The 23,891-nt window shown below is 38.1% G+C and overlaps 1 protein-coding gene and 1 pseudogene across 1 annotated transcript in view; both read left to right on the top strand.

Moving 5' to 3' along the window:
* Melk (maternal embryonic leucine zipper kinase) overlaps positions 1-4,622 on the top strand; it is a 111,859-nt gene extending 107,237 nt beyond the window's left edge. Inside the window, exons 17-18 of the mRNA XM_023716075.1 lie at positions 1,653-1,756; positions 4,251-4,622. Of these exons, the coding sequence (XP_023571843.1) occupies positions 1,653-1,756; positions 4,251-4,428 (282 nt within the window). The 3' untranslated portion in view covers positions 4,429-4,622. The remainder of the gene's footprint in view (positions 1-1,652; positions 1,757-4,250) is intronic.
* Positions 4,623-23,191: 18,569 nt separating this feature from the next.
* On the top strand, positions 23,192-23,876 carry LOC101582847 (annotated as a pseudogene).
* The last annotated feature ends 15 nt before the right edge of the window (positions 23,877-23,891 follow it).

Genomic DNA, 23,891 nt, shown 5'->3' with positions numbered 1-23,891 from the left:
TTTTTGGCGGAACTGGGGATTGAACTCAGGCCCTTGAGCTTACCAGGGAAGCACTTATTCCACTGAGCTATCTCCCCCAGCCCTTTTAGCCCTTTTTAATGCTTTTAAGTTTTTTTTTTTAGAAGTGAAACACTTGATTTTTGAAGTTAGCCTCTTTTTTTTAAAACCAAGATCTTGTATTAAAAAAATCATAAACATATTGAAAAGTGGGAAGATAGTACAATGAACACCGTTTTTAAGATATCAAGCTAAATGCAGTTAACCTCTCTTTTAGGAAGCAGTCTTTATGAGTTTGAAATTTAAATAGATAAACTAGGATTGTTCTTTCTTTCACAAAAATAGTAATTTAAATTCTAACTTGGAAGTGTTCTGCTTATTATTATCTTGATAAACCAGTTTAACTTGGTAAAAAGCCTTGGTTTAGAATCAAGAAATGGGATTCCATCCTGGCCATGGTTCTTATTCCTTTTATGGAATTAAGCTTTTATTCCTTACATGGCAGCCACCAACTTGACTATGTAACACTCAACTTCACATTTGTTGTATTGGCATGTGATGTGAACTGTTATTTGTCTGGTATTTTCTTTATATTGACACTTTCAAAAATGTAAGTATTGAGATCATGAACTGTATAATGTAATGAACTGTACATTATTTTAAAAACTTAAGAATTTTCTTGTCTATCAGTTATAGCTAATACAATAGTATGGGAAGCTCTAGCTTAAGAAATTTAGATCTCTTCTTTGGACCATAGATTCTTATTTTGAAAATTAAGGTGGTTGGGTCCTTTTCTACCTCAGCATTTTAGTATGTATAAAAAGAACTCTAGATTTAAATGGACAGAAACTTGATTTTGTTAGCCAATGAGAGAACTACTAGGAAGACAGAGATTTTTTTCCCCCCTTTCTCTATGTCTTAGGCACATAGGAAGTATTCAATAAATAGTTGTTCAATGAAGGAAGGGATAGATGCCATTTAAGAATGAAATTATTTCTTAGAGAGTCATGCTCTCAGTTAATAAGAAAAATAAAACATTACTTCTTTAGACAAATACCTATTGATTTATTCTCTTACAAAATTGGGATAGAATTAGCTCCTGGAATTCTGTAGTAGTCTTTAATCTAAAAGGAACTGAGAAAACACATCCAACAATTTGTTTCATCTTCACACAATTTACACTTCAGGACTGTTAATGTCTCTGTCCTGGTGTAGAAAGGGAAAAACAGGCAAAGTTTAGATAGATTGGTGCCATTTTATGTTAACTCATTTAAAAAGGTTGGTAGAAGAACGTGAAAGTATAGAGTAGATAATAAATGTGTAGTTCTTAATAAACATTATTTCTCCAAGCTTGCCCAGTGCTATCTTAATTTAGATAACAGGGTTGGCTCAGTATTTTCTTGAAATCTTTCTGTGTGAAAAGGTGTTATAGCCAGTTGTGGTACGTGGCACACCTATAATTTCAGCACTTCAGAGGGTTAGGTAGGAAGATCATGAGTTTGAGGACTGCCTGGGCTACACAGGGAGATCTTAGCTACAAAAGGGTGTGGGGGAAGTTGAGTTTATTGTCAGGAGTTTTGTGTTTCTAGATCAGATAGGATAAACTTTGTACTGATGTAAAGATTTACTTTCACCCCTTTATTTTCTTTTTAAAGCTTCACTATAACGTGACTACAACCAAATTAGTGAATCCTGATCAACTCTTGAATGAATTAATGTCTGTTCTCCCAAAGAAGCATGTTGACTTTGTACAAAAGGGGTAAGAAGTTCATTTATAGATTGTTTCACATATTACTTACTTGGATGTTGAAGAAATGTGGGTTGATTCTCTCCACTTGCTGCTTAAAATTTTTTTCCCACCATTTTCCAAAAAGTTTTTATAGTTATCGTAGTTCATGATTTATTCTTTGATTTGACCTAATTAGTATCCATATTTTTACCACTTTGAAAATTAGACTTCCATTTCAGACCAGGCAAAACTGAACTTCCAGTTTTCTTTTAAATCCTGTTTTACTTTAATTTTCTACTTTATAGTAATTTTTATAACTTGTAATCTAAATTAAGGAAACATTTTGAACTTTTCAGAATTTATACAGAACCTACTTTATGACTGGCTATAGGATTGTGTTTTTAGTACTTTAATGAAATAAAAATTTCCCTTACTCCTAAATTGTTTTCTTAATGATGTTCTCATGCTTTGAATAGCCATTCTTTGGTTACCCAAGATGTTTATATTTCTAGGCATCTTCACTAATTCATGTTTATAAAATTTCTTTATTAAAGCAGCTAAGTAGAACCACTAATTTATCAAAACTGTATAAATGAAATAGTCATTTGGAGTAATATTTTAAGAAACAGTCTTTTGCAAGTGTAATTTCACTTTTACTATCTGTGAATGTTGGTGAATATTACTTACGTAAATCCAGATTTTCTTTTGGCTTCATGAGAATACATCCATTTAATTCAATCTGTTCTCTTCTTCATGCTTGGTGCCTTGGTTGGAGAATCCTCAGCCAAACCTCTATCACAGGCCTTTGGGTAATCTTTCCTTCAGCATGTAATCGCTCTTAGTTCACTAACTCGGTGCTAACCAATACTTTGTCTTCCTACCTTCCTGAGCAGCCAAGGCTTAGTTCTAACCCTTTTCTTTTCCTTTCTGTTTGTTTTTACCTTGTTTCTGACAAAGGAGAAAGACAAAACTTTTTTAGTGGGGTGATGTCAATTATGTTATATTATTATCTCTCTCTCTCTTTCTTTCCTTTCTCCCTCCCTTTCTCTCTCTCTTTCCCCCTCCCTCCCTCCTCCTCCTCCCCCCCTCTCTTTCTTTCTTTGGCAGAACTGGGGATTGACCTCAGGCCCTTGAGCTTGCCAGGCAAGCAGTTACTCTACTGAACCATCTCCCCAGCCCCTATCCTTTTCGAATATGGACAAAATGTTTTCAAACTAAATTTTTTGTACTTCATCCTCCTAAACTACTGAGGCTAGAGGATCACAATTTTGAGGCCATCCTGGCAGTTTATTGAGATTCTGTCTTGGATGGATAAATGGATAGATGGAGCTGGGGCTAAATCTTAGTGATAGAGGCTTGCCACAAAAGAAAAATGAAAAACCTTTACAAGGTACTTCTTTGGCATTTCTATTTGAACTATTAATTTTTTTTGGGGGGGTGGGTGTCAGGTGTTGAGCTCAGGACCTCCCACATGCCAGGAACGCGCTGCGCTGCTATATCTCCCCGACCCCACTCCTTTGGCATTTCTGATTTGGCTGCTTATTTTTCTTAAGAGATCATGCTCCTTTCCCAAAATATGTAAGATAGTAGGGCAGAGAATGATAATTTATGAAATTTCATAATACATAATAAGCAAAAAAAAAAAAAAGATTTCTCTACATTCCTGTAGAAGAGTGTCCAATCTTATACCATTAAATATTTAGGAGAACTGAAATTTAAAATCAGTCATAGTGTTTATTGTCTAGTGAAAGTCAGTAAAACTATTAAAACTTTATAATGTAAATCCACTTTAAGATGATTTCACTTAGATAAATTCAATTTGTCTAACTTTTCAGGATCATTCCTATTTTTTAAGATGAATTTAAAACTTAGCTTCTCCTGGGTCTTTCCATCATGGGTAGCTGCTGTAGGCAGTGGTTCTGACACTAAATGTCCCAAGTGGGAAAGTACCATCCTTGGGCTGTGTCTTGTTTTTGCTTCTGCCATAAAGTGTTGAAAATCATTATTTCTTGTTACCATTAGGAAACTCAAAAATATATGTCCTTCTGATAGGATAGTGGTTTCAGTTTTATTTATATGAAAGACAAAGTTTCTGACAAGATGTGTGTATACAAAATATTCTTGATCTTTCCTTGCTTTCCTTTGTGGTAAACATTGTGAACATGGCCTAATGTTCCTGGATTACAGTGTTGAAAGGGATGCATAAAGAATGCCAGATTTCCCAAGCATGAGTGGCACTTATAGCTGTGAAAGAAGGGCTTTTCTCTAGAGCAAGAGAATTCTAGTAAAGCTTTTTCATTGTTATTCCCTCTTAGGATTTTTGTTCAGCTTCTTGGAATATACCAGTCATACTCCATCACTAAAGCATAGCCAGGCCATTTGGAAACTAAACAGTAGTATTTTGCTTAATACGAAATAATATCTCATTTCCTCCTCCAGCTTCTTAGAAGTTGAGACACCTCTGGTACAGTACAAAATATTCGTGGTTTTCCTACTAGCTGGTATCTTACTTTGTTTTTCACAGCTATACACTGAAGTGTCAAACACAGTCAGATTTTGGCAAAGTGACGATGCAGTTTGAACTAGAAGTATGCCAGCTTCAGAAGCCTGATGTGGTGGGTATCAGGAGGCAGCGACTTAAGGGTGATGCCTGGGTTTACAAGCGCTTAGTGGAAGATATCCTGTCTACCTGCAAGGTATAATTGATGGATGGTTTCTATCCTGCCTGCTTGAACATGAGCGTAATACAGCCTACATGGAGTCTGGTATGATTGGTTTGATTTTAAAGTCCATTGGAACTACAAACTTATTTCTAAAGAGCTGTCTTAAAGACTAATATCTTTTGTCTTTAAACAAAAGGCATTTTGTGGATGAAACGAAGGCAAGCCTGAGCCCATCTGTCATTATCTGTTACTGTCTTTTTTAATCATGTGGCTTTGTTTATTAATAACTCTTGACCTTCCTAGATTCCAATCTATATGTGGATGTAAGCTCTTAACCTGTCTCCTCTTAATGTATAATTTCTTTCTGAAATAAAACTATTTGAATGTAACAGGCTTGTCTTTGTATTTGAGTTTGATCCAAATAAAACCTCAAATGGCGTCCTGATTATTAAGTAGAAAGTGTTTGGAGTATGTTTTATCTGTTATCAAATATGCCTTGGGCAGAAAACCAGATAAGAATTCATTTACATAATTTTTTCCTGTCTCTGATTTAAGTAGGATTTATTGAGATCGTTAACTAAGTCACAGCTGTGGTTACCAGAGTTAAACAACACATTTAATATGTTGAATAAAAGAGTATTGACTTCGGTAAGTATGTTCAGTCAACAATGATAAGTATCTGAACTGTGAACCCCCATGAAATGTTACTTCATGATAATTTCCCTAAGTCTCAGTGTTGGCCGCAATTTTGTATTTTTATTTCATTTTATTGGTCTCTAAAGGCCAGAACTGAAGTTACATTTGTATGGATTTTACCAATTAAACCAGTTGGAAAAAAAATAGCACTATTTCTGGCCAGCAGCAAGGGAATGTTTTGTCATTCATTTATTCAATAAACATTTACTAAGTACTTATAAGTGTTAGGTCCTGGAGCTGAAGATGATACTATCTAGTAAACTCAGGGCATTCAGAATCTGCTGCTGAGGTATAGACCACTATTTATAGCATAGAGGAGGTGATCTGAAAATAGTAATACTTCTTAGAAGAGACAGCATTCGTTCTTGAAGGAGATACAGAGATTTGTTAGAAAGCAAAAAGGGGAATATGACATTCTGATAGTAGGAAGAATATGTACAAAAAGATATCAAATCATAAAATGATATAAAAGTGGCCAGGGGTAGAAACAGAGAGTGTAATGGGGGAAATAGCAGGGGATGAAAGTTGAAGGTAGCTGAAAATAAGTCATGAAGAAACTAGAACTGAAGTAAACACTTGGAAGGGGAAGCTATCAAAGGATCTTATATTTTTAGATAATAGCTTTATTGAAAAATAATTGACACGCCTATAATATTCAAATAACAGAATTTAACAAAAAAAGGGTATACAGATGAATGTCCATTTTGTATCTGTGTATTCAAAGTGGTTAGGATAAGATATATAGTTACATTCTCTTAATGAATAGAGCGATTTGTTCTAATGGTGTTTGTAAAAAGGATATCATGTCCGCATCTTGTACAGCAATTAACCACTAGGAGAAATGTATGCAATGTGTTAATTATTGAATCTGTCCTACCTATTTGATTTGAAACTATCTCATTGCTATTTGTTTATCAATAAAATTATGGGGAAAAAAAGTTAAAAAAATAATTGACATATTTTTAAGATTTACTCCTTTAAGAGGTATACAATTCAGTGGTTTTTAGTATTTTTATAGTTGTGCAGTCATCACTATAATGTAATTTTTTTTCTTTTTTCAATTGATTTGATACGGGGTCTTGCTGCTCAGCATATACTCATAGTGATCCTCCTATCTCAGCCTCCCCAGTGCTGGGATGATAGGCATGCACCACCACGCCTAATTTTGGGCCTGGCTCTGTGGGCCTGGGTCAGGGCCAGCATGGTTTGTGGCGGGGATTGAACCTGGATCCTTGCATTTCAGGTGCCTAGACTGCAGAGTTATCTCCCTGGCCCACCACAATCTAATTTTATGATATTTTCATCTCCAGAAGAAACTTTGAACCTATAGAGATAGTCAGTTTCCATTTCATTTCCTTAGCAACCACTAATTTACTCTCTGTCTCTATGAAGATTAACTGCTCTATACATTTCATACAAATGATGGTGTACATTACATTGCCTTTGAGGTCTAGTTTTTTTCTCCTAACATAAGGTTTTCAGGATTTATCAAGTGGTGTATATTGATACTTTATTCTGTTTTTACAGCTGAGTAATATGCTATTGCATGGATATATCACATTTTATTCATTTACCAGAACATTGACTAGATGGACACTAGATTACTTACAACTTTTCACTATTTTAAATAATGATGATGTGAACATTAGTGTACAAATTTTTGTGTGGACATATGTTTTTAGTTTGAAATTGCTTGGGTCATTTAATTTGCTTTTTAAGGAACCAAAAAAGTTTATCATTTTGCAATCCTACCAGTGATGTATGAAGGTTCTAATTTTTCCACTAGATTTTGTTGCTACTCCTCTCTTGGCTGTTCTTGCTCTTTGCTGCCGCCATGAAAGGACGCCCTCTGCCATGTGCCACTCTGCCTTGGAGCCAGCCAAGTATAGACTGAAACCTCTAGTAACTGTGAGCTAAATAAACCTTTCCTTCCTTCATTTTGGGGGTTGGGTGTTTGTCCCAGCAATGAGAGAAGAGTAAGACAGAATTTGGTACCAGAGAAGTGGGGTCGTTGCTGTGACTAAACCTGACCATGTAGACTAGAAGCTATGGTTTATGGGAACAGATAGGAAAGGTTCAAAGATGTTCTCTATTTGCAAAAAGCTTTGGCTGTTCTTTTTGGAAGGTTCTGGTCAGAGCTCAGAACACCAGAAGGCTGATAGAAAGCCTGCCTGTAAAGACCAGGCTGGGGAGGTTGCTGCTGGGAAGAAGGACTGTTTGTTGTTGGACTCCAGATGATTTGTGCTGTGGCTTGGCCCAAAGTCTGTCTGAATTTTGCTCGTGTCCAGAGACTTTGCCTGAGACTGAGATTAAGCATGGCCGACTGATTAATCTTTCAAAAGCAGCCAAATATTGGGGCGGTAGTATGGCTGTTACTAGGGGCTTTTAGCCAGATTTGTGTTGAGAGGCAAGAGCAAAGAGTACAGAAAGATTATTTAAAATGTGAGTTTAGCCAGAAAAAAACACCAGGAACTCTGTGGACAGCAAATATAGAGCTGAAGGGCTGGCCAGATAGCTCAGCAGACTAACATGCCTGCTTAGGTAGAGCTCAGTGGCTGGGGTTCGATCCCCACTGTGCTGTGCCAACCCCCCCCCCCCAGAGGGAGGGTCATGCTGAGATGGTGATTGAGACTGGATGTGGTGGCACACACCTGTAATCCCAGCACTTGGGTGGTGAAAACAGGAGGATCACTACAAGTCTGATCTGTGTAGTGGGACCCTGAACACCCTGTAGATCCTGTCCTAAAAAAAAAAAAAAAAAAAGCCAAGAGAATCTCTATTGCCTGGAAGGAACCAGAGAATTGAAAGGATGGCCTGAGGGCATCACTGAAGGGAGCAGCTCTCCACCCTTTGCAGCCTCAATTGCAAGAGAAAGAGACTGCCTTGAGGAGAAAGCCACAGAAGGGCAGCAGCGGCCACACCAGGTTCCAAAATGGCGCCAGCACTGAGAATTTGTTCCTCAGAATCAGGGTAAGAGTGTTTATCAGTCCAAGCAGTGAATCCCTACAGCCAAGAGACAGGAAAGCCTGGCTACTCTCCAGCTGGCAACAGACCTTGACATCATCCACATGGTATTGGTTTTAGGTGCATTCAGAATACAGGAGTTCTGATGTTAAGAAGGCTTCCACCTTGTTTTCAGAAGAAAACTTGGGAAGCCAAGCAGTGTGCTCCTGAGAGGGCAATGTGTAAAGCTGTGAGTGAGACACCTATTTAGTGGAAACCCCAAAAGTTTGGAAAAGCCAGGAACGTGGATTATCGAAGGTAAACTGCAAGGAGGGAGCAAAGCTGGCCTAAGAGAGAAACCATGGGAGCTACCACCAAGAGTGCCTTAGGGTGGAACCACATGGAGCTTACAATTTGCCACAGATTACTTCAGATGTTAAACATGCATTTTGGACTTGCTTTGGACCCAGTACTTTGTATCTTGATGTTCTTACCTCTCCGAATGATAATGCTCATGTTGTGCCTTTGAATGTTAGAAGTGTTTAAGTTTTCATTTGTACACAGGCTCACAGTAAGAGTTTGGAGGAGACTTGGAGTTTTCAGCAGTGCTGAAACTGTTGGAAACTTGGCAATTCTTAGAGATGGACTGAAATGTGTTTTGCACAAAGGGTTGTACATGAAACTTTGGGGGTCCAGGGGCAGAATGCTATGGTTTGTGTCTAGTTCCCCCAAAGCTTCATGCATTCATGAGGCAGGGACTTCCAGAGTTCGTGATTAACTCATGATCCACTGCGATTATGGGTAACCCAACGCTGAGATTATAAGTTTTAGTATGCTGGGATTATGAGTGTGAGTACTTCCCTCAGCCTGGGGCAGGGAGCCTGAATGAAACTTACCAGAGACAGACTTTCTCTTTCTAGCCATTTGTTGCTGCTACGCCTCCCTTGGCTGTTCTTGCTCTTTGCTGCCGCCATGAAAGCGTGCTCTCTGCCATGTGCCACTCTGCCTTGAAGCCAGCTGAGTTTGGACTGAAACTCCCAATAACTGTGAGCTAAATAAACCTTTCCTTCCTTCAAAAAAATAAAAATAATTTTTCCACTAGTATTATCTGCTCTCTTTTTGAGCCATCCTAGTAGATGTGGACTTTGTGGATCATTGCTTTTTATCCCTACTGATTAAAGTCATTGAGTATCTTCCCATGTGCTTATTGGTCATTTATGTATCTTGTGAGAAGAAATATTTATTCACATCTGTTGCCCATTTTCAATTGAGTTTTTGTTGAGTGGTAAGAGTACTTTGCATATTCTAGATATAAGTTGCTAATCAATGATATATATGGCAATGATAAGATAGCAAATATATACAAATATTTTTTCTCATTCTTAACTTTCTTGATGGTGTCTTGGAGGAATAAAAGTTTTAATTTTCTCAAGATCAATTTATTTTTGTAAGGGAAAGATTAGTATTCAAACTCTGAAGAAGATGTCATGATTTGGAACAGTGGATTGCAAAAATTTTTAACATGACTCACAGGAAGTACACACAATGTGAACACTTAGTGTTCATTAGTAGAATCTCATTTTTGTTTTAATTTGCATTTTCATTATGACTTTGAGATCTGTCACATGAACATGTATAACAACTTAGCCTTACTCTTAAGTGATACAATTGTTTGTTATTTTTTTGAGACAGGGTTTCACTTGTAGTGCAGGCTGGTCTTTAACTATGTAGCCCACGCTGGTCTCAAACTCATGGTGATACTCCTGTCTCAGTTTTCCAAGTTCTGGGATTACGGACATGTACTACCATGCCTGGCTCTATTATGTGTTTTAAACAGATAGTCTGACAGTTGTAATCTTTAAATTGAAGTTCTAAGTACATTTACTTAAAAATATATTGGGCTCAGATTTGTTGAAATTAATTTGCATATTATTTTGGGGAAGTATATACTTTGACAAGTTTTAATAAGTGTACCTAGTTGTATAACTCATCACATCATGGTTGAAATTGAAACATTTTTGTCATCTCAAAAGACTTCCTCTTTTATAGTCTTTTCTGCCTCCTAATTCCTGGCAATTGTTGATCTGATATCTATCTCTATAGTTTTGACAATGTTACCTAAGTAGAATCTGTCACTATGTAGAGTTTTGGTGATATAAATTATTTCACTGAGCCTGATTCTGAGATTTATTCATGTGATTGTCTATATTAATAGCTTAGTTGTTGAATGATAGTACATAAATTATATATACCAGTGAAGCATCCCTAACATGAAAATATAAAGTGTTTAAGCATTGACACAACACTCAAAAAGTTTTAGAAATAAAAGTAGTAAGAGAAAACATCTTTGCTTTTTTGCTGTTGTACAGGGGAAAGGCATTCTTTTACCATTAAGTCTAGTAAGTGTAAGTTTTTCATAGATGTTTACTGGGAGATCAAGGAAATACTCTGCTTTTTTCCGGTTTGCTGAGATTTTTTTTTCCACAAAGGAATGTCGAATTTCACTAATGCTTTTCCTGCATATTACTGAGATGGTCATATCATTTTTCTCAAGTTACAGTTGAGTTGATATGTACATTTTGCTCTTCGTTTGCTTTAAGTTTTCTTTTTGTCCTTTAGGCCCATTACATTCTTTTATTATTTGCCATGTATTAACTTCTTACACACTTTTATAGTGGACATGGTAGAGTATAAACAGATATTGTTAGTTTATTGCAGTCTACCATAGCACTTTCAAAAGTGAAAAAACCTTCCAGTTGTTTAAAACATCATTCCTTTTCCTTTTTAAAAAAGACTCATTTTTAACTTCATTGAGGGGCCAGGGAGATGGCTTAGTAGAATAAGCACTTCCCTGGCAAGAGCAAGCGCCTGAGTTCAATCCCTGGTTCCACCAAAAAAAAACCCCAGAACTTCATTGAAAATCAGTAATAATTATATAGCAAATTAAAAATTGTAGACAAATATTGAAATGTGAAAGATATAAGATGTAGATAGTAAATTTTAGAAAAATATTTTTGAAATTAATACATGAGATTAATAATACATTGCACATTGCAAAAAATTATTTACAAACTTAAATAAATGTAACAATGAAAATTGTCTAAAATAAACATGAAGAGTTTACTAATCAGTCATATGATAGTTCACTCTGTGCCAAAATCAAGAAACTTATATTCATATAATTAGAATTCTGAAAGTAGAAGGGGACAGGCAGTAAATATTTAAAGATTTAAAATTTCTAAATTTAGTTAAAATTATACCAACTTTCTAAGAAAGATGAACCTTTTGCACAAGAAATATGAATAAAATCATACCAAGATACACAAAAATGAAATTGTCCAAAACTAACTGTAAAGAAAAAATCATTAAAGCATATACATAGAAAAAAATATTAGCTATGGAAGAACAAAATTAAATAGCATCTTATTCCACATTAGAAAAAAACAAAAGAGGGCCGGGGAGATGGCTCAGTAGAATAAGCACTTCCCTGGCAAGCTCAAGGGCCTGAGTTCAATCCCTGGTTCCACAAAAAAAAAGGAGCAAGTGAGTAAGAAACTAGACTCATTTATTCAGACTACTGAAAAAGAAAAAAAAATCTGTCCTCACTGAATATTATACTTAGCAAACATGCCTTTGAAAAGTAAAATATTTTCCATTTACACAAACTCGAAATATTGTAATACCTCCAGATGTAGCATATAGGAAATAACAAAGGCCATAATCCAGAAGGCAAGAGAAGTTGCCATATGATCCTGGATAAAGAATAAAGAGCTCTCAGAATGATAGTTATGCAGGACTATGTAAAATATAATTATATTAGATGAACCCATTTAAAAGGTCATTGAAGATTTCCACAAAACAGTATTAATCTTATGTCAGGTTATGTACACATTTTTTTCATGTGTGTATGTGTATAAAGACAAGGAAGAACTAATATAAAGTCAATGGAAAATGGAAATATACTTTTTAAAGTTTCTAATACTAGGAGAAAATATGCCATGTCTTATAAGTAGATTGTAAGTCAGAGAAACTGTAAATCATAAAATAAAATTAAACAATATTCAGAAAATTAAATACTAATTCAAAATTAAATATTTCAAAATAGTATTCAAAAATTAAAATAAATTGTGAGTCCAAGAGGCCAGAATGTAGTGTATCATATATACATATTTGTGATCAATTCAGAGTACCTACACGGTATTTGGTTAGGTTAATACATACAAAAGTATATATAAAAATAATCGACTAAGAAAAAGTTTCCATGATAGTAAAGAATTACCAAGAATAAGACATAACAAAAATACTGGAATGGAAAATATATGACCAGTACTTATAACACTTTGGGGATAGGATATCACACAAAGTTCTGCTCTGTAGTGCACATGTACAAGTGTCCATGATGCTTACTGGTGGCCAGATAGCACTTGTGGACTGAGCTACTGCTATTTCCTTGATATCTACCTGACAGAATCATGACCCATAGGGTGCAGGAGAAGTCCATTTGTAGAGTATGCTGATGGCAATATTTTGCAGCTGTATAAAAAACAATAATTGAAAGACTGCTGTTATATGCCTCTTTTTCTCCTGTGTTTAATTATTTGCCCTATTTGGTGGGTTCTTTCCATTCTCATTAATGGAGTTGTGGTCATTTTGTTCCCTCTCTAGAATATCTTTTAGTAGTCTGTGTAGGGTTGGCTTTGTTGTCTTGAAATTCTTTAGGTTTTTTTTTTTTTTTTTTTGCGGGGGGGGGAGGGGCAAGGGTCCACAGGGTATTCAGGGTCTCACTGCTAGATCAGACTTGTGAGCGCACCACCACACCCAATCTCAATGGCGGTCTCAGCGTGCCCCGGCATGGCATGCCCAGGGATCGAACTCCCAGCCCCTGCGCCTGCTTGCAGGCGCTTTAATCCGCTGAGCTATTTGGCCAGACCTTTTAGTTCTTTGTCATGGACGTATTTCACTTCTCCATTAAACTTGAAAGAGAGTTTTGCAGGGTATATCAGTCTGAGTTGGAATTTATTTTTTTTGCAAGATTTGAAGTACTTTGCTCCATGCTCTTCTTGACTTGATGGCTTGTGAAGAGAAATCTGTCATTATTTTGATAGGTTTTCCTTTAAATGTTATCTGTTTCTTTTCTCTAGCAACTTTTAGTATGCTGTTCCTGTGCTGAATTTTTGGGATCTTTATTATAATATGTCTGGGTGTGGTTTTAATTGCGTTGATGTTATTTGGAATTCTGTATACTTTGGTTGCTGAATGTCAGATTGTTTCCCCATATTTGGGAAGTTTTCTGCTATTACTTCTGCCCATATTCTTTTTTTATCATTTGTATTGACTTCTTTCTCATTGATGCTTATTAGTCTTACGTTGTTCATCTTTGTGTCGTCTTGCAGATGTTCAATTATTTTTCCTGCATCCTAGTTGTTTTAAGAGATCTTTTCTTACCTTTTCACTAGCTGCAATGGTGTCTTCACGGTCTGAAAGTCTATTTTCACTTTTATTCAAATGTTTTTGCCAGTTTGTGATTAGGTTTTAATTTCTTGTATATCACTTTGAATCTACTTCATGCATTCTGTTTCTTTCCTATATTGCTTATTCCAGGATTCCATCATTTTTCTATTCTCTATTTTTTTTAAATCATTGTCTTCTTTAGAAGCACTTAGTACTTCTTTCATTATAGTTATCACTTCTTTTTTTACTTCAGTAATTATTTCTGATCTGATTTCCTCTATACCTTTCTGCAGTTGTTTCTTCAGATGCTATTATTTCAGAAATTTCAGGTTTGTGATTTCAAGTTTTTTCTATGCTATTGTCTCCTGCACTTGTTCTGGGTCGGCTCGGAGCCTGAGCTTGCATTTTGCTTCTTCTCTTTGTCATTTTGTATACCACTGTCTTCTGACCTTTGGTGTAGAGCTTTGGTGCAATTATTACCTTAGCACCAGGTCTGGATCTACCAAGTTCAAACTGGTCCAGGTGGTATGGGTTGGGTCTAGCTGCTGTGCTCCACTTCTTCCTGCTGCAGCCCTTGGAAGTGAACCTGCTGTGCCACTCTGGCAAGATGATCTCCTGGATCATTGGGTGGGTTTTGCCTCTAGCCTCGCTGCAGGGAGTTCTCCCACAGGGTTCCACACTGGGCCTATCTGTCTAATGGAGGAAGTTCCACCCGTATGCCTAGCCTGGGTGCTGGCTCGAGTGAGGTTCTAGTAAACCGACATGTGGTCCCACACACACACAGGGCCTGGGCAGCACTGGCTAGAGTGAGGATCCAATGGGCCTGGGCGTCCTCCTCAACATGCTGGGCCTGGGGCCCTGGCTGGAATGAGTATCCAGAGGGCCCTGGGCTGCCCCACTCACACGCTGAGCCTGGGTGCTTTCTGGAATGAGGGTCCAACGGGCCCTGGGTGGTCCCACTCATGCCAGGCTTGGGTGCTGGCTGGAGCAAGGATCCGGAGACCTTTCCTTTTTTATATTGTTTGTTTGTTTGTTTGTTTGTTTGTTTGTTTGTTTGTTTATTGCAGTACCGAGGATTGACGTTGAGACCTTGCACTTGCCAGGCAGGCACTTATTTCACTGAGCTATCTCCCGGGCTCATCCTTTTTATATTGTTACCTGCATTTTAAATTTCCAAATATGTAACTATTACCATGCATTTATCTACACATTCTTTTTTAATTTGTGTATGTTGAACCATCCCTACATTCCTGTAATGAATCCCACTTGGTCATTACATATAAAGTTCTTGATTTGCTGTATTCTGTTCTGTTAGTTGGAACTTTTTCTGGTTTTGGAATCAGTAATGCTTGCCTTCAGGAATGAGTTTGGGAGAATTGCTTCCCTTTCCATTTTATTGAAGAATTTGAGAAAAGTTGGCATTAAATCTTTAAATTCTTGTAGAATTCTGCTGTGAATCCTGTAGAACCTGGACTTTCCTTTGTTGGTAGGTTTTTAATTATATTTTCAATTTCATTTCTCATTATTGGGTTATTCAGAGTTTGTATATCTTCTTGACTCAGCTTTGGCATTTCATATGTATCTAGGAAACTATCCATTTCCTCTGTGTGTTCCGTCCTGTGAGTAAAGATTTTGGAAGTAGGTATTGATGATCTTCCAAATTTTTCTGGGTTCTGCAGGGATTTCGTCCTTTTCATTCTTTTTTTTTTTTTTTTTTTTTTTTTTTTTTTTTTGCGGAACTGGGCACTGAACTCAGGCCTTCGTGCTTGCCAGGGAAGCACTTATTCCACTGAGCCATCTCCCCAGCCCCTTTTCATTCTTTATTGCATGAATTTGTAGGCTTTCCTTTTTTTTTTTTTTTTTTTAATTAAGTTGGCTAGGGGTTTATCAATTTTAATTATTCTTTCAAAGAACCAACTCTTTGATTCATTTATTCTTTATTGTTTTCTTCATCTTCAGTGCATTAATTTCTGCTCAAATCTTCATAATTTTCTGCCTTTGGGCTTTAGGCTTGACCTGCTCTTCTTTTTCTAGGAGCTTGACGTGCAGCATAAGATCATTTATTTGGGCTTGTTCTGTTTTCCTACTGTGTGAATTTACTGCTGTAAATTTTCCTCTTAAGACAGCTTTCATTGCATCTCACAGGTTTCTGTAAGTTGTATCTGCATTTTTGTTTGATTGTAAATATTTTTTAATTTCTTCTTTAATTTCATCAGTGACCTACTGGTTGTTTAGGAGGTTGCTATTTAATTTTTTTTTTTTGGCGGAACCAGGGATTGAACTCAAGCCCTTGCGCTTGCCAGGGAAGCGCTTATTCTACTGAGCCATCTCCCCAGCAGGAGGTTGGTATTTAATTTCATGTGTTGATGGTGTTTTTGTAGCTTCTTTTGTCAATAATTTCCAGTTTTATGGCACTGTGATTAGATAGTATGCATGGGATAATTTCGATTCCTTTGCCTTTACTTAAGAGTGCTCTGTGTGCTAGTATATGATCTATTTTGGAGAATGTCCTGTGTGCAGCTGAGAAGAATGTGTATTCTGTTGTTGCTAGGTGAAAACAGTCTGTAAAGCTCTACCAAGTCAGTTTCTCACAAGTTTGATTTAGTTCTATTATTTATTTGCTAATTTTTTCCCTTGGTTTATCTATTTCATTGTGACAATAGTATGTTAAAATCCCCCATTATTATTGTATTATTACTCATTTGATTTTTCATGTCCGTTAAAATTTGTCTTATGTAGGAGGGTGCTCCTAACATTAGGTGCATATATATTTATAATTGTTATCTCTTCATCTTGCAGTTTTCCCTTAACAAGTATTTACTGACCTTCTTTAGAAATATAGATATGAGACAAAAGCCTAATGTCCCCAGGCAGTAAGGAGCAATACACGGAGCCTAAGGTGAACTGCTGTTTCTCCCTTGTAAGTTCCGGCAAGCTGTGATTCAAGGCTGCAGAAAATAGCTTCTCCTGATGGCACTCTGTTCTTTGCTGTTATCAGCAAGCATTGTGTAAACTTAGTGTTAGGCAAATGGAAAAAGCTGATAGAAAAAGTAGTTTGTGTTCACCAAAATAATGATGCACATTCCTTAGCCTGCCTTTAGCCGTCAATAAATGTGAGATGCTTCTGTGGCTCTGGGCTCATTTCAAGACAGACTAATCTCAGTGAGACCTGTGACACTATATTCGTCGTTTTTTTTTTTTTTTTTTTTTTTTTTGTATTTGAGGGAAGGTTCTACAGGGTGTCACTACTAGATCAGACTCATAGTTATCCACCTGTTTACAGCCTTCCAAGAGCTGGGATTGCAGGTGTGCACTACCACGCCCAGTCTCAATTGCCATCTCAGTGCACTCTGGGGGCGGGGGTGGCCTGGCAGGCATTCATCAGGTCTTCTCGTAGTTTCTTTCAGCACTGATTCATAACATACAAGTGGCATCCAAGGTTGTGCATGGAAAATAACCAGGGGTGAGTTAGGAGAGGCCTAACTATGTGGGAAAGTACACTCAGAATAGGTGAAACCAAAGGGAAAAGCTCAGAGTAATGGGAAACTCTGCTTCAGTAGAAAATGAGTATGTCCATCTTATTCAGATGTTACTCAAAAGAGTGGGTGTAAAAGTGAAGTCAAAGCTTTTCAAGGAATTATTTTCACTTATAAAAAGGCATTGTTACTGGTTTCAAGTAAGAGGAAGGCTGCTTTAAACTTAAAAGTTTGGAAACAAGTTATGAGAACAATACATCATGCTCACCAAAATGGGGAACCAGTACCAATTCCTCTTCATGAATGGTCTCTTTGTAGTTTAATTTCCTTCGCTTTGGAACCATTGCAATTGGACTCAGAAGAGTCTAAGAAATATTTGCAAAGGTCAGCCTCAGATGCTGATATTGCTAACTCTTAAGAGCAGCTTCTGCACAAATATGAATCTGCACATGAGACTTTTTAAGACCTCTGCCTCCCTCACAAATGTGGATGCTATCACAAAAAAGGGGACAAAAGTAGAGCAAGGGGCCTCTGGTGCCTAATTATGATAAGGTTGCACCCCCTCAAGAGCCCCTACATAAAGGTGCTCCCTAGCATACCGAGAGCGTGGGTTCTTTAAATTTCTTGATGCTCTATAGTGGGGATGACTCTGACAAACTGGGCCCTAAAAGGGCATTTATGACATCGCAAACCACCACAGAATCTGAGGATCTGGAGGATGTAGAACAAAAGACTTAAGAATGAGGTAAGTGAGCTGCGAGCTGAGGTAAGGCAATTATCACACTTGCTTTCTAAGTTGATGGAAAAAATGGAGGTCTCTACCCTGTAGTTCCTCCATCTCAGTTCACAAAAAAATCAGCCCCTCACCACCGCTTTTTAACTCTTCTACTCCTCGATATGAGGAGAAAAAGGAAGCCCCCATAAAAATTTATAGAAGTGTAATATCTCAGGCTCTTTTATGCAAGGGAGACAACAGGGGGATGCTGAAGCTTATTCTGCCCCTTTGGGTATTTTTCCTGTGGTGGTCTAACAACACCCACCAAATGCTCAGTTTCCCCAGAGGTATGTACAATGGGAACATCAATCTTTAGCATTCAAGGTTATTAAAGATTTGAAGCAAGCTGTTTTGGCCTATGGTATGCAATCAACCTATGTGATTGGATTAATACAAGGATTAGCAAATGAACAGAGATTAATTCCTCACAATTGGGAAGTTCTATGCCATAAAATTTTAGAGCCAAGCCAATATTTGCAGTTTAGAACTTGGTGGAAAGATGAAGCAAATGTTGAAGAGAGGGTTAATGGGACAAAATCCCCCAGTTAACGTTTCATCAGATCAGCTCACGGGGTCAGGGCCTGGCTGGGTGTCCAAGCCCAGCTGCAATATGATGAGGTGGCTATCGCGCACACCGGCATCTGTTGCTTGAGGGCGTGGGAAAGGGTGGGAAGGCCAGGGGATGCTCAAAAATCATTTGCTAAACTTCTCCAATCTAATAAGGAGCCATATATAGATTTTGCCTCCTGATTAAGGGAGGCTATGCACAAAACAGTGCGAGTACCAGATTTGAAGGAGTTGTTATAAACTTTGGCTTTTGAGAATGCAATTACCGAATGTCAGAAGGACGCTTAAAGGCACAGGATGCATCATTGGAAGAATATATTAAGGCCTGTGCTGATATTGGCTCAGATGCATACAAAGCTAATTTATTGGCAGCTGCCTTATCAGTCTTTTTATTTATTTTAATTTTTTTAAAATTTTATTTGTGTGTGTGTGTGTGTGTGTGTGTGTGCGTGCATGTGGCCAGCTCAGCCCACCAGGGGGCGGGGCTGGCTGGCATGTGGTGCTGGGGGATTGAACCGCGGTCCCTGTGCTTTGCTAAGCTTGTTCTAAGTAGGTGCTTTAGACCACTGAGCCATCTCACCAGCCCCTTAACAGTCTTTTTAAACAAAATCTTACCAAATGTTTTAAGTGTGGAAAGATAGGTCATATGAAAAGAGGTTGCATAAAAGGACAAGATAAAAAGAAAAAAGGAGATAAGAGTAACAAGACTGCTCCAGGACTTTGTCTGAAATGTGGAAAAGGTAAACATTGGGTTAATGAGTGCCACGCCAAACATGGCGAAACTTTACAATCTCAGGGAAATGAGAATGGGTCTGTCATCCAGCGGCTCAGAGATAAACAGTACAGGATACCTGCAATTTCCATTGGCCAGCCTGAATTTCAATCAAACACAGAATCACAGATCTTTTCCACGTAACCCCCAGAAGTGGAAGCACAGCTTCAGATCTGATGGCTGTGGAAAATCAGCTTTTGCTCCAAGCTTGTAAAGTTTACAAAATTAAAACTGGAGTTTTTGGCCCTATTCTAAAAGATACTGTAGCTCTGATTATAGAAAGGAGTATTTGAACGTTTGGTGATTATTGATAGTGATTATAAAGGAGAAATACTATAATATCTACTACTAAACCTTTTCAAATTAAAACAATTGTGTATTAAAAAAAGAAGTCAATTTTTTTTTCTTTTTCTTTTTCTTTTTTTCCTGCGGTACCAGTGATTGAACTCAGGACCTTACACTTGCCAGGTAGGCACTTACACCACTGAGCTATATCTCCAGCCCCAAGTCAATACCAGATATACTATTAGAACACTTACTGCATTGCCTGACCCTATTGTCAGCAGGAAATAACCAGATAGATTATTTATTTACAAGTAATGGTAAAACTATCTTATAAAAGTTTTGTAAAAAATAAAGAAATAAAAAGGTTCTTTTAAATTGTAAACAGTTGGTTCCAAGCAGTGGGACACCATGGGAGAAGGCGAGGGGGAGGGGCACAAACATCACAGAGGGCTCCCTGCTCCCATCTCCCATTTTAGTTTGACCCAGATAGGCATCTGCAAGATAGGTTCAGCTGCAGAGGCCTGTGTTCCTGGTGCTAAGTAGGTGGGTCATGACTATGACATGCTGTGGCTCTAGCATTGGCTATGTGTGTGGCTATCTTTGCAAGTTCTTAAGACTCAAGATAGTATGTGTTTAAAATCTGGGCAAAAACAAAACATCCAATGGTCAGAACCAAAACAACAGCAGGCACACACAGTGGCTGCACACAGAGGCCATGGCTATAGAGCCATAGCTCCCTTAGAGCTGTAGGAGGTAATGTGGGCTCAAGAAAACCCGTTGTAGGCACTAAGACCATTAAGCTGCTACTAGCAGCTTGGCCAACACAGGTAGAGAGAAAAATCAACCAGAGACAGCCCTGGTTTACAGGTTTTGTTTGGTGTAATCAATGCTGTTTATACAGGAAAATAAAAGTTCTAATTCTATCCAAACCATTGTTTAAACCACACCAGATTCTTATATTGCTCAAGTGGTCATTTTTTAAATAAAATTATTAAAAGAAATATTGAGTTAGGACATAAAAAATTTTTAAAAACATTTTAATGGCTTTTCAAATACAAATGTGGGTGGCCTCCAGATTGGGCAGCAACAAAGGTATAAGGCTAATCCCCAGGATATTTTAAAAGATTACTTAAAATTATTTTAATTCCTAATAAGTTTGATTGTTCTATAGTCCTAAATTAAAAATGTGTAAAAGCCATGAGGTTTAAATAGTTGCTTGATTTTGACATCTATTTAATAAAAGGCCTAATGGTGGCCTCCAAAGGGGTACAAACCATAATAATTTCTTTATATTTGGGTCAACTTATATGACAAAGATATACTATGCCCCAAACTGTTCAGATCAACCATTCATGATTTTCAGACTTTATTTGATAGTATTAATTGGCTCCATCTGGATTTTGGACTAATTTCTCTGGTGTTATTGACTATTATGATCCTTCAGATAAGTTAAAATAATTTGATTTTTTAAAAATAGGTCATACTAGGTTAAATGAGAAAATGTATGATTTGCTCTTCCAAAATATAAAATACAGGTCTCTCACTGTATGATCAGAATTCTTTTAAAACAAAGGGGAGTCAATCCTGCCAACTTCACTTGTCAATATATACTGTTAAATTTTTAAACTTTTACAGCAACAGAAAGACAAGCCAAGTTAAAAAAACACAAAAGGTTAAAAGGGTCTTTTAGAGAGATCTCCATACTGGACAATAAAAGTGACTCAGTCCACAGCTAACCAGGGCAAAGGGTATGCTTGTGTTTTTCCAGAGAATGCTAACCGACCTATTTGGGTACTAAGTGTATTATCAGGCTATTCCATGGAGCCAGATCTAAAGAAAAAGTTAATAGCAATAAGGCTAAATTCAGCCTGGAGCCTATGCAAAGAACTGACCAAATAAAAATATAAGGTCTACTCTCAAGTAAATTTTTTTTAATGTAATAAATGAAAACAAGAAACAAGAAAAAAAAAGTCATAAGATTGTCCTGCTACAATGCTGTGTATGGTTAGATTTCTAAATTTCTGTGTAAATATACATAATTGTTTATATTTTTTAAAATATTTTTTTTCTTCACATTCTTTAGGGATTTAAAGTTTAACATATCAATACTTGATGGAAAATACCTGTTCAATGTTATGTCTAAAATGTTTGATATTCAGACAGATAGTGAAGTTAAGCTCAACTGCCTATGTTGTAGGGTAATAATATTATTAAGCGTCTCTTCTGGAAGGTTAACAACTTAAGTTTTCAGACCAAAAATTAGAGAAAAGAAGGGCTGTAAGGACAGCCAACATTTTGGCCCTAGCCAAGGTCAGTGAGGATTCAGGACATAGGAGAACCTGTACTGTAACATCATGTAACTCAGTTGTGGCCCAAATTTTCTGATCAAGGAGATTATGGGGGCCACAGAGGAAAGTGATTAGTGATGTAGAGTATGCCTCAGGAGAGTCACATGGAGAGAAAACATTCTCTCAGGCTTTCACAGAGAGCAAATTGGTCAAGCAATGGCTGTGACTCATCTACATGGCTGACACTGACATAAGATCTACAAACGAGGGTTTCAGGGTAAATCCTGAGGGGATTTGACTGACCTTGTCAGATACAAAAGTTAGATTTCTTGTTATATAGGTCTTGCTTTATCTTGGGTCTTAACCATCCAGCAGAAAAGTATAAAAACAAGGTATAAAAATTAAAGCCATGGGGGCTGGAGAGATGGCTCAGTGGTCTAAAGCACCTACTTGGAACAAGCTTGGCAAAGCACAGGGACCGCGGTTCGATCCCCCAGCACCACATGCCAGCCAGCCCTGCCCCCTGGTGGGCTGAGCTGGCCACACACACACACACACACACACACACACACACACACACACACACACACACACGATAAATAAATGTTAAAAAATTAAAGCCATGTTAATATGCTGAGCTATAAAAGACTTAACAACTTGTAACACTGCCAGTTATCACTACTGTTATGGACTACTGGACTATATTGGAATATTTTGCTGAATTCACACACCTGCAATACTTAAATGGCAATGGAATACCCATCTCTGACAAAACAAAACAAAAAAGGGGGTTACAAATGAAAGACCATTTTGTATCTGTATATACAAAATAGTTGGGGTTTTCCAAAGACCAAGTGCATGAAAGTTCCTCGAAGGTGGTGACCTTAAAAGCTCCATACTCCGATATTCTAACTTTTATAATAAACAGCTAAATGGTCTCACCATGTAGCCCAAGCTGGCCATGAACTTGTGGCGATCCTCCTGCTTCAGCTTCCGGATTGTTGGGATCATGGGCATACGCCACCAGCCCAGGCCAGAAACCTTGGTTTATATCCAGTGGTCAAAAGTACAGGAGCCAGTGCCGGAGCAGCATGGAGATGACCCTCACCTGCATAGCTGCTGACCCTGACACACAGGCACAGCGGTCGTGGTGACTGCCAAGGATAACTCGAAGCCTTTGCCCATCTTGGATGCGTGGCCATCCTCTGGAGGCAGTGGAGTATACACCTCTTGGAACTGTGGCCCACCAGGTCCTGAGCATTGCTTTCAGAACAGAGAGATGTTGAGGACTGTTCTGTTGTCTCCTGAAACACCGAGGCAGGATGCAGGCGAAGTGAGGGCCTATTTCAATGTGTCACAGAATGATCGCGTCCTGAACTACTGCCCCATGATGTACTACCAGAAGGAGCCTCCCTCCCAGCCAGAAATGATTGACAGTATACCCCAGATGGTACCCTTATAGCCTGGTATTCAAGGCAGAGATCTGAGCTTCAGTGAGAATCTGAGGATGCCCCCCAGTGGACTAATGCCTTCTTCAGTTGGAATCTCAATGGTTACCCCCACCAATGCTCCAACAGTACCTTATTATGGGTCCCCAACATTACCTTTTTAGAACCTCTTTACAGTCTAAAATGTTTTGGGGTCCGACCATGCCTTACACTGAGGTGCAGGCTGTACTCCCACCTGCAGCTCAGATGTTACAATTTGGAAATCCCTATAACATTCTGATTCCTCCAGCTGGATCCCAATCATTGCAGACCTTAGAATCCCAGGGCTCTCTTGTGAATAATCCATCAGGTTTCCACACAGACCTCTTCCTGCCTGAACAGCCCACAGCTGCTCCTCAGAGAGTAGAGAACTTTGGGGCCTGAGGAGGGTCACCCAGAAGGCAACTCTCAGTTCTAAGACCATACCACTGCCCATATAAGGACTGTGGAAAAGCATATACGAAGCGCTCCCACCTTGTGAGTCACCAGCGCAAACACACAGGAGAGAAGCCCTATAAGTGCACTTGGGAAGACTGTACTTGGTGTTTCTTCTGTTCTGATGAGCTTCGACATCATATGTGGATGCACACCAAACACCGGCCCCACAGGTGTGATCAGTGTGGCCGGCAGTTCATGAGATCTGACCATCTGAAACAACACTGAAAGACTCATTTCCGACTGTCAGGTTCCCCAAGACAGCCAGCCAACAATGGACAGATGGATAGTCCTCTTGTTCCTGGTCTTTAGGTCAGTCTCCTCTCA

Source organism: Octodon degus, unplaced genomic scaffold (assembly GCF_000260255.1).
Source record: "Octodon degus isolate 3935 unplaced genomic scaffold, OctDeg1.0 scaffold00045, whole genome shotgun sequence".
Lineage (NCBI taxonomy): Eukaryota > Metazoa > Chordata > Mammalia > Rodentia > Octodontidae > Octodon > Octodon degus.
This window is presented reverse-complemented; position numbering and strand designations above follow the sequence as displayed.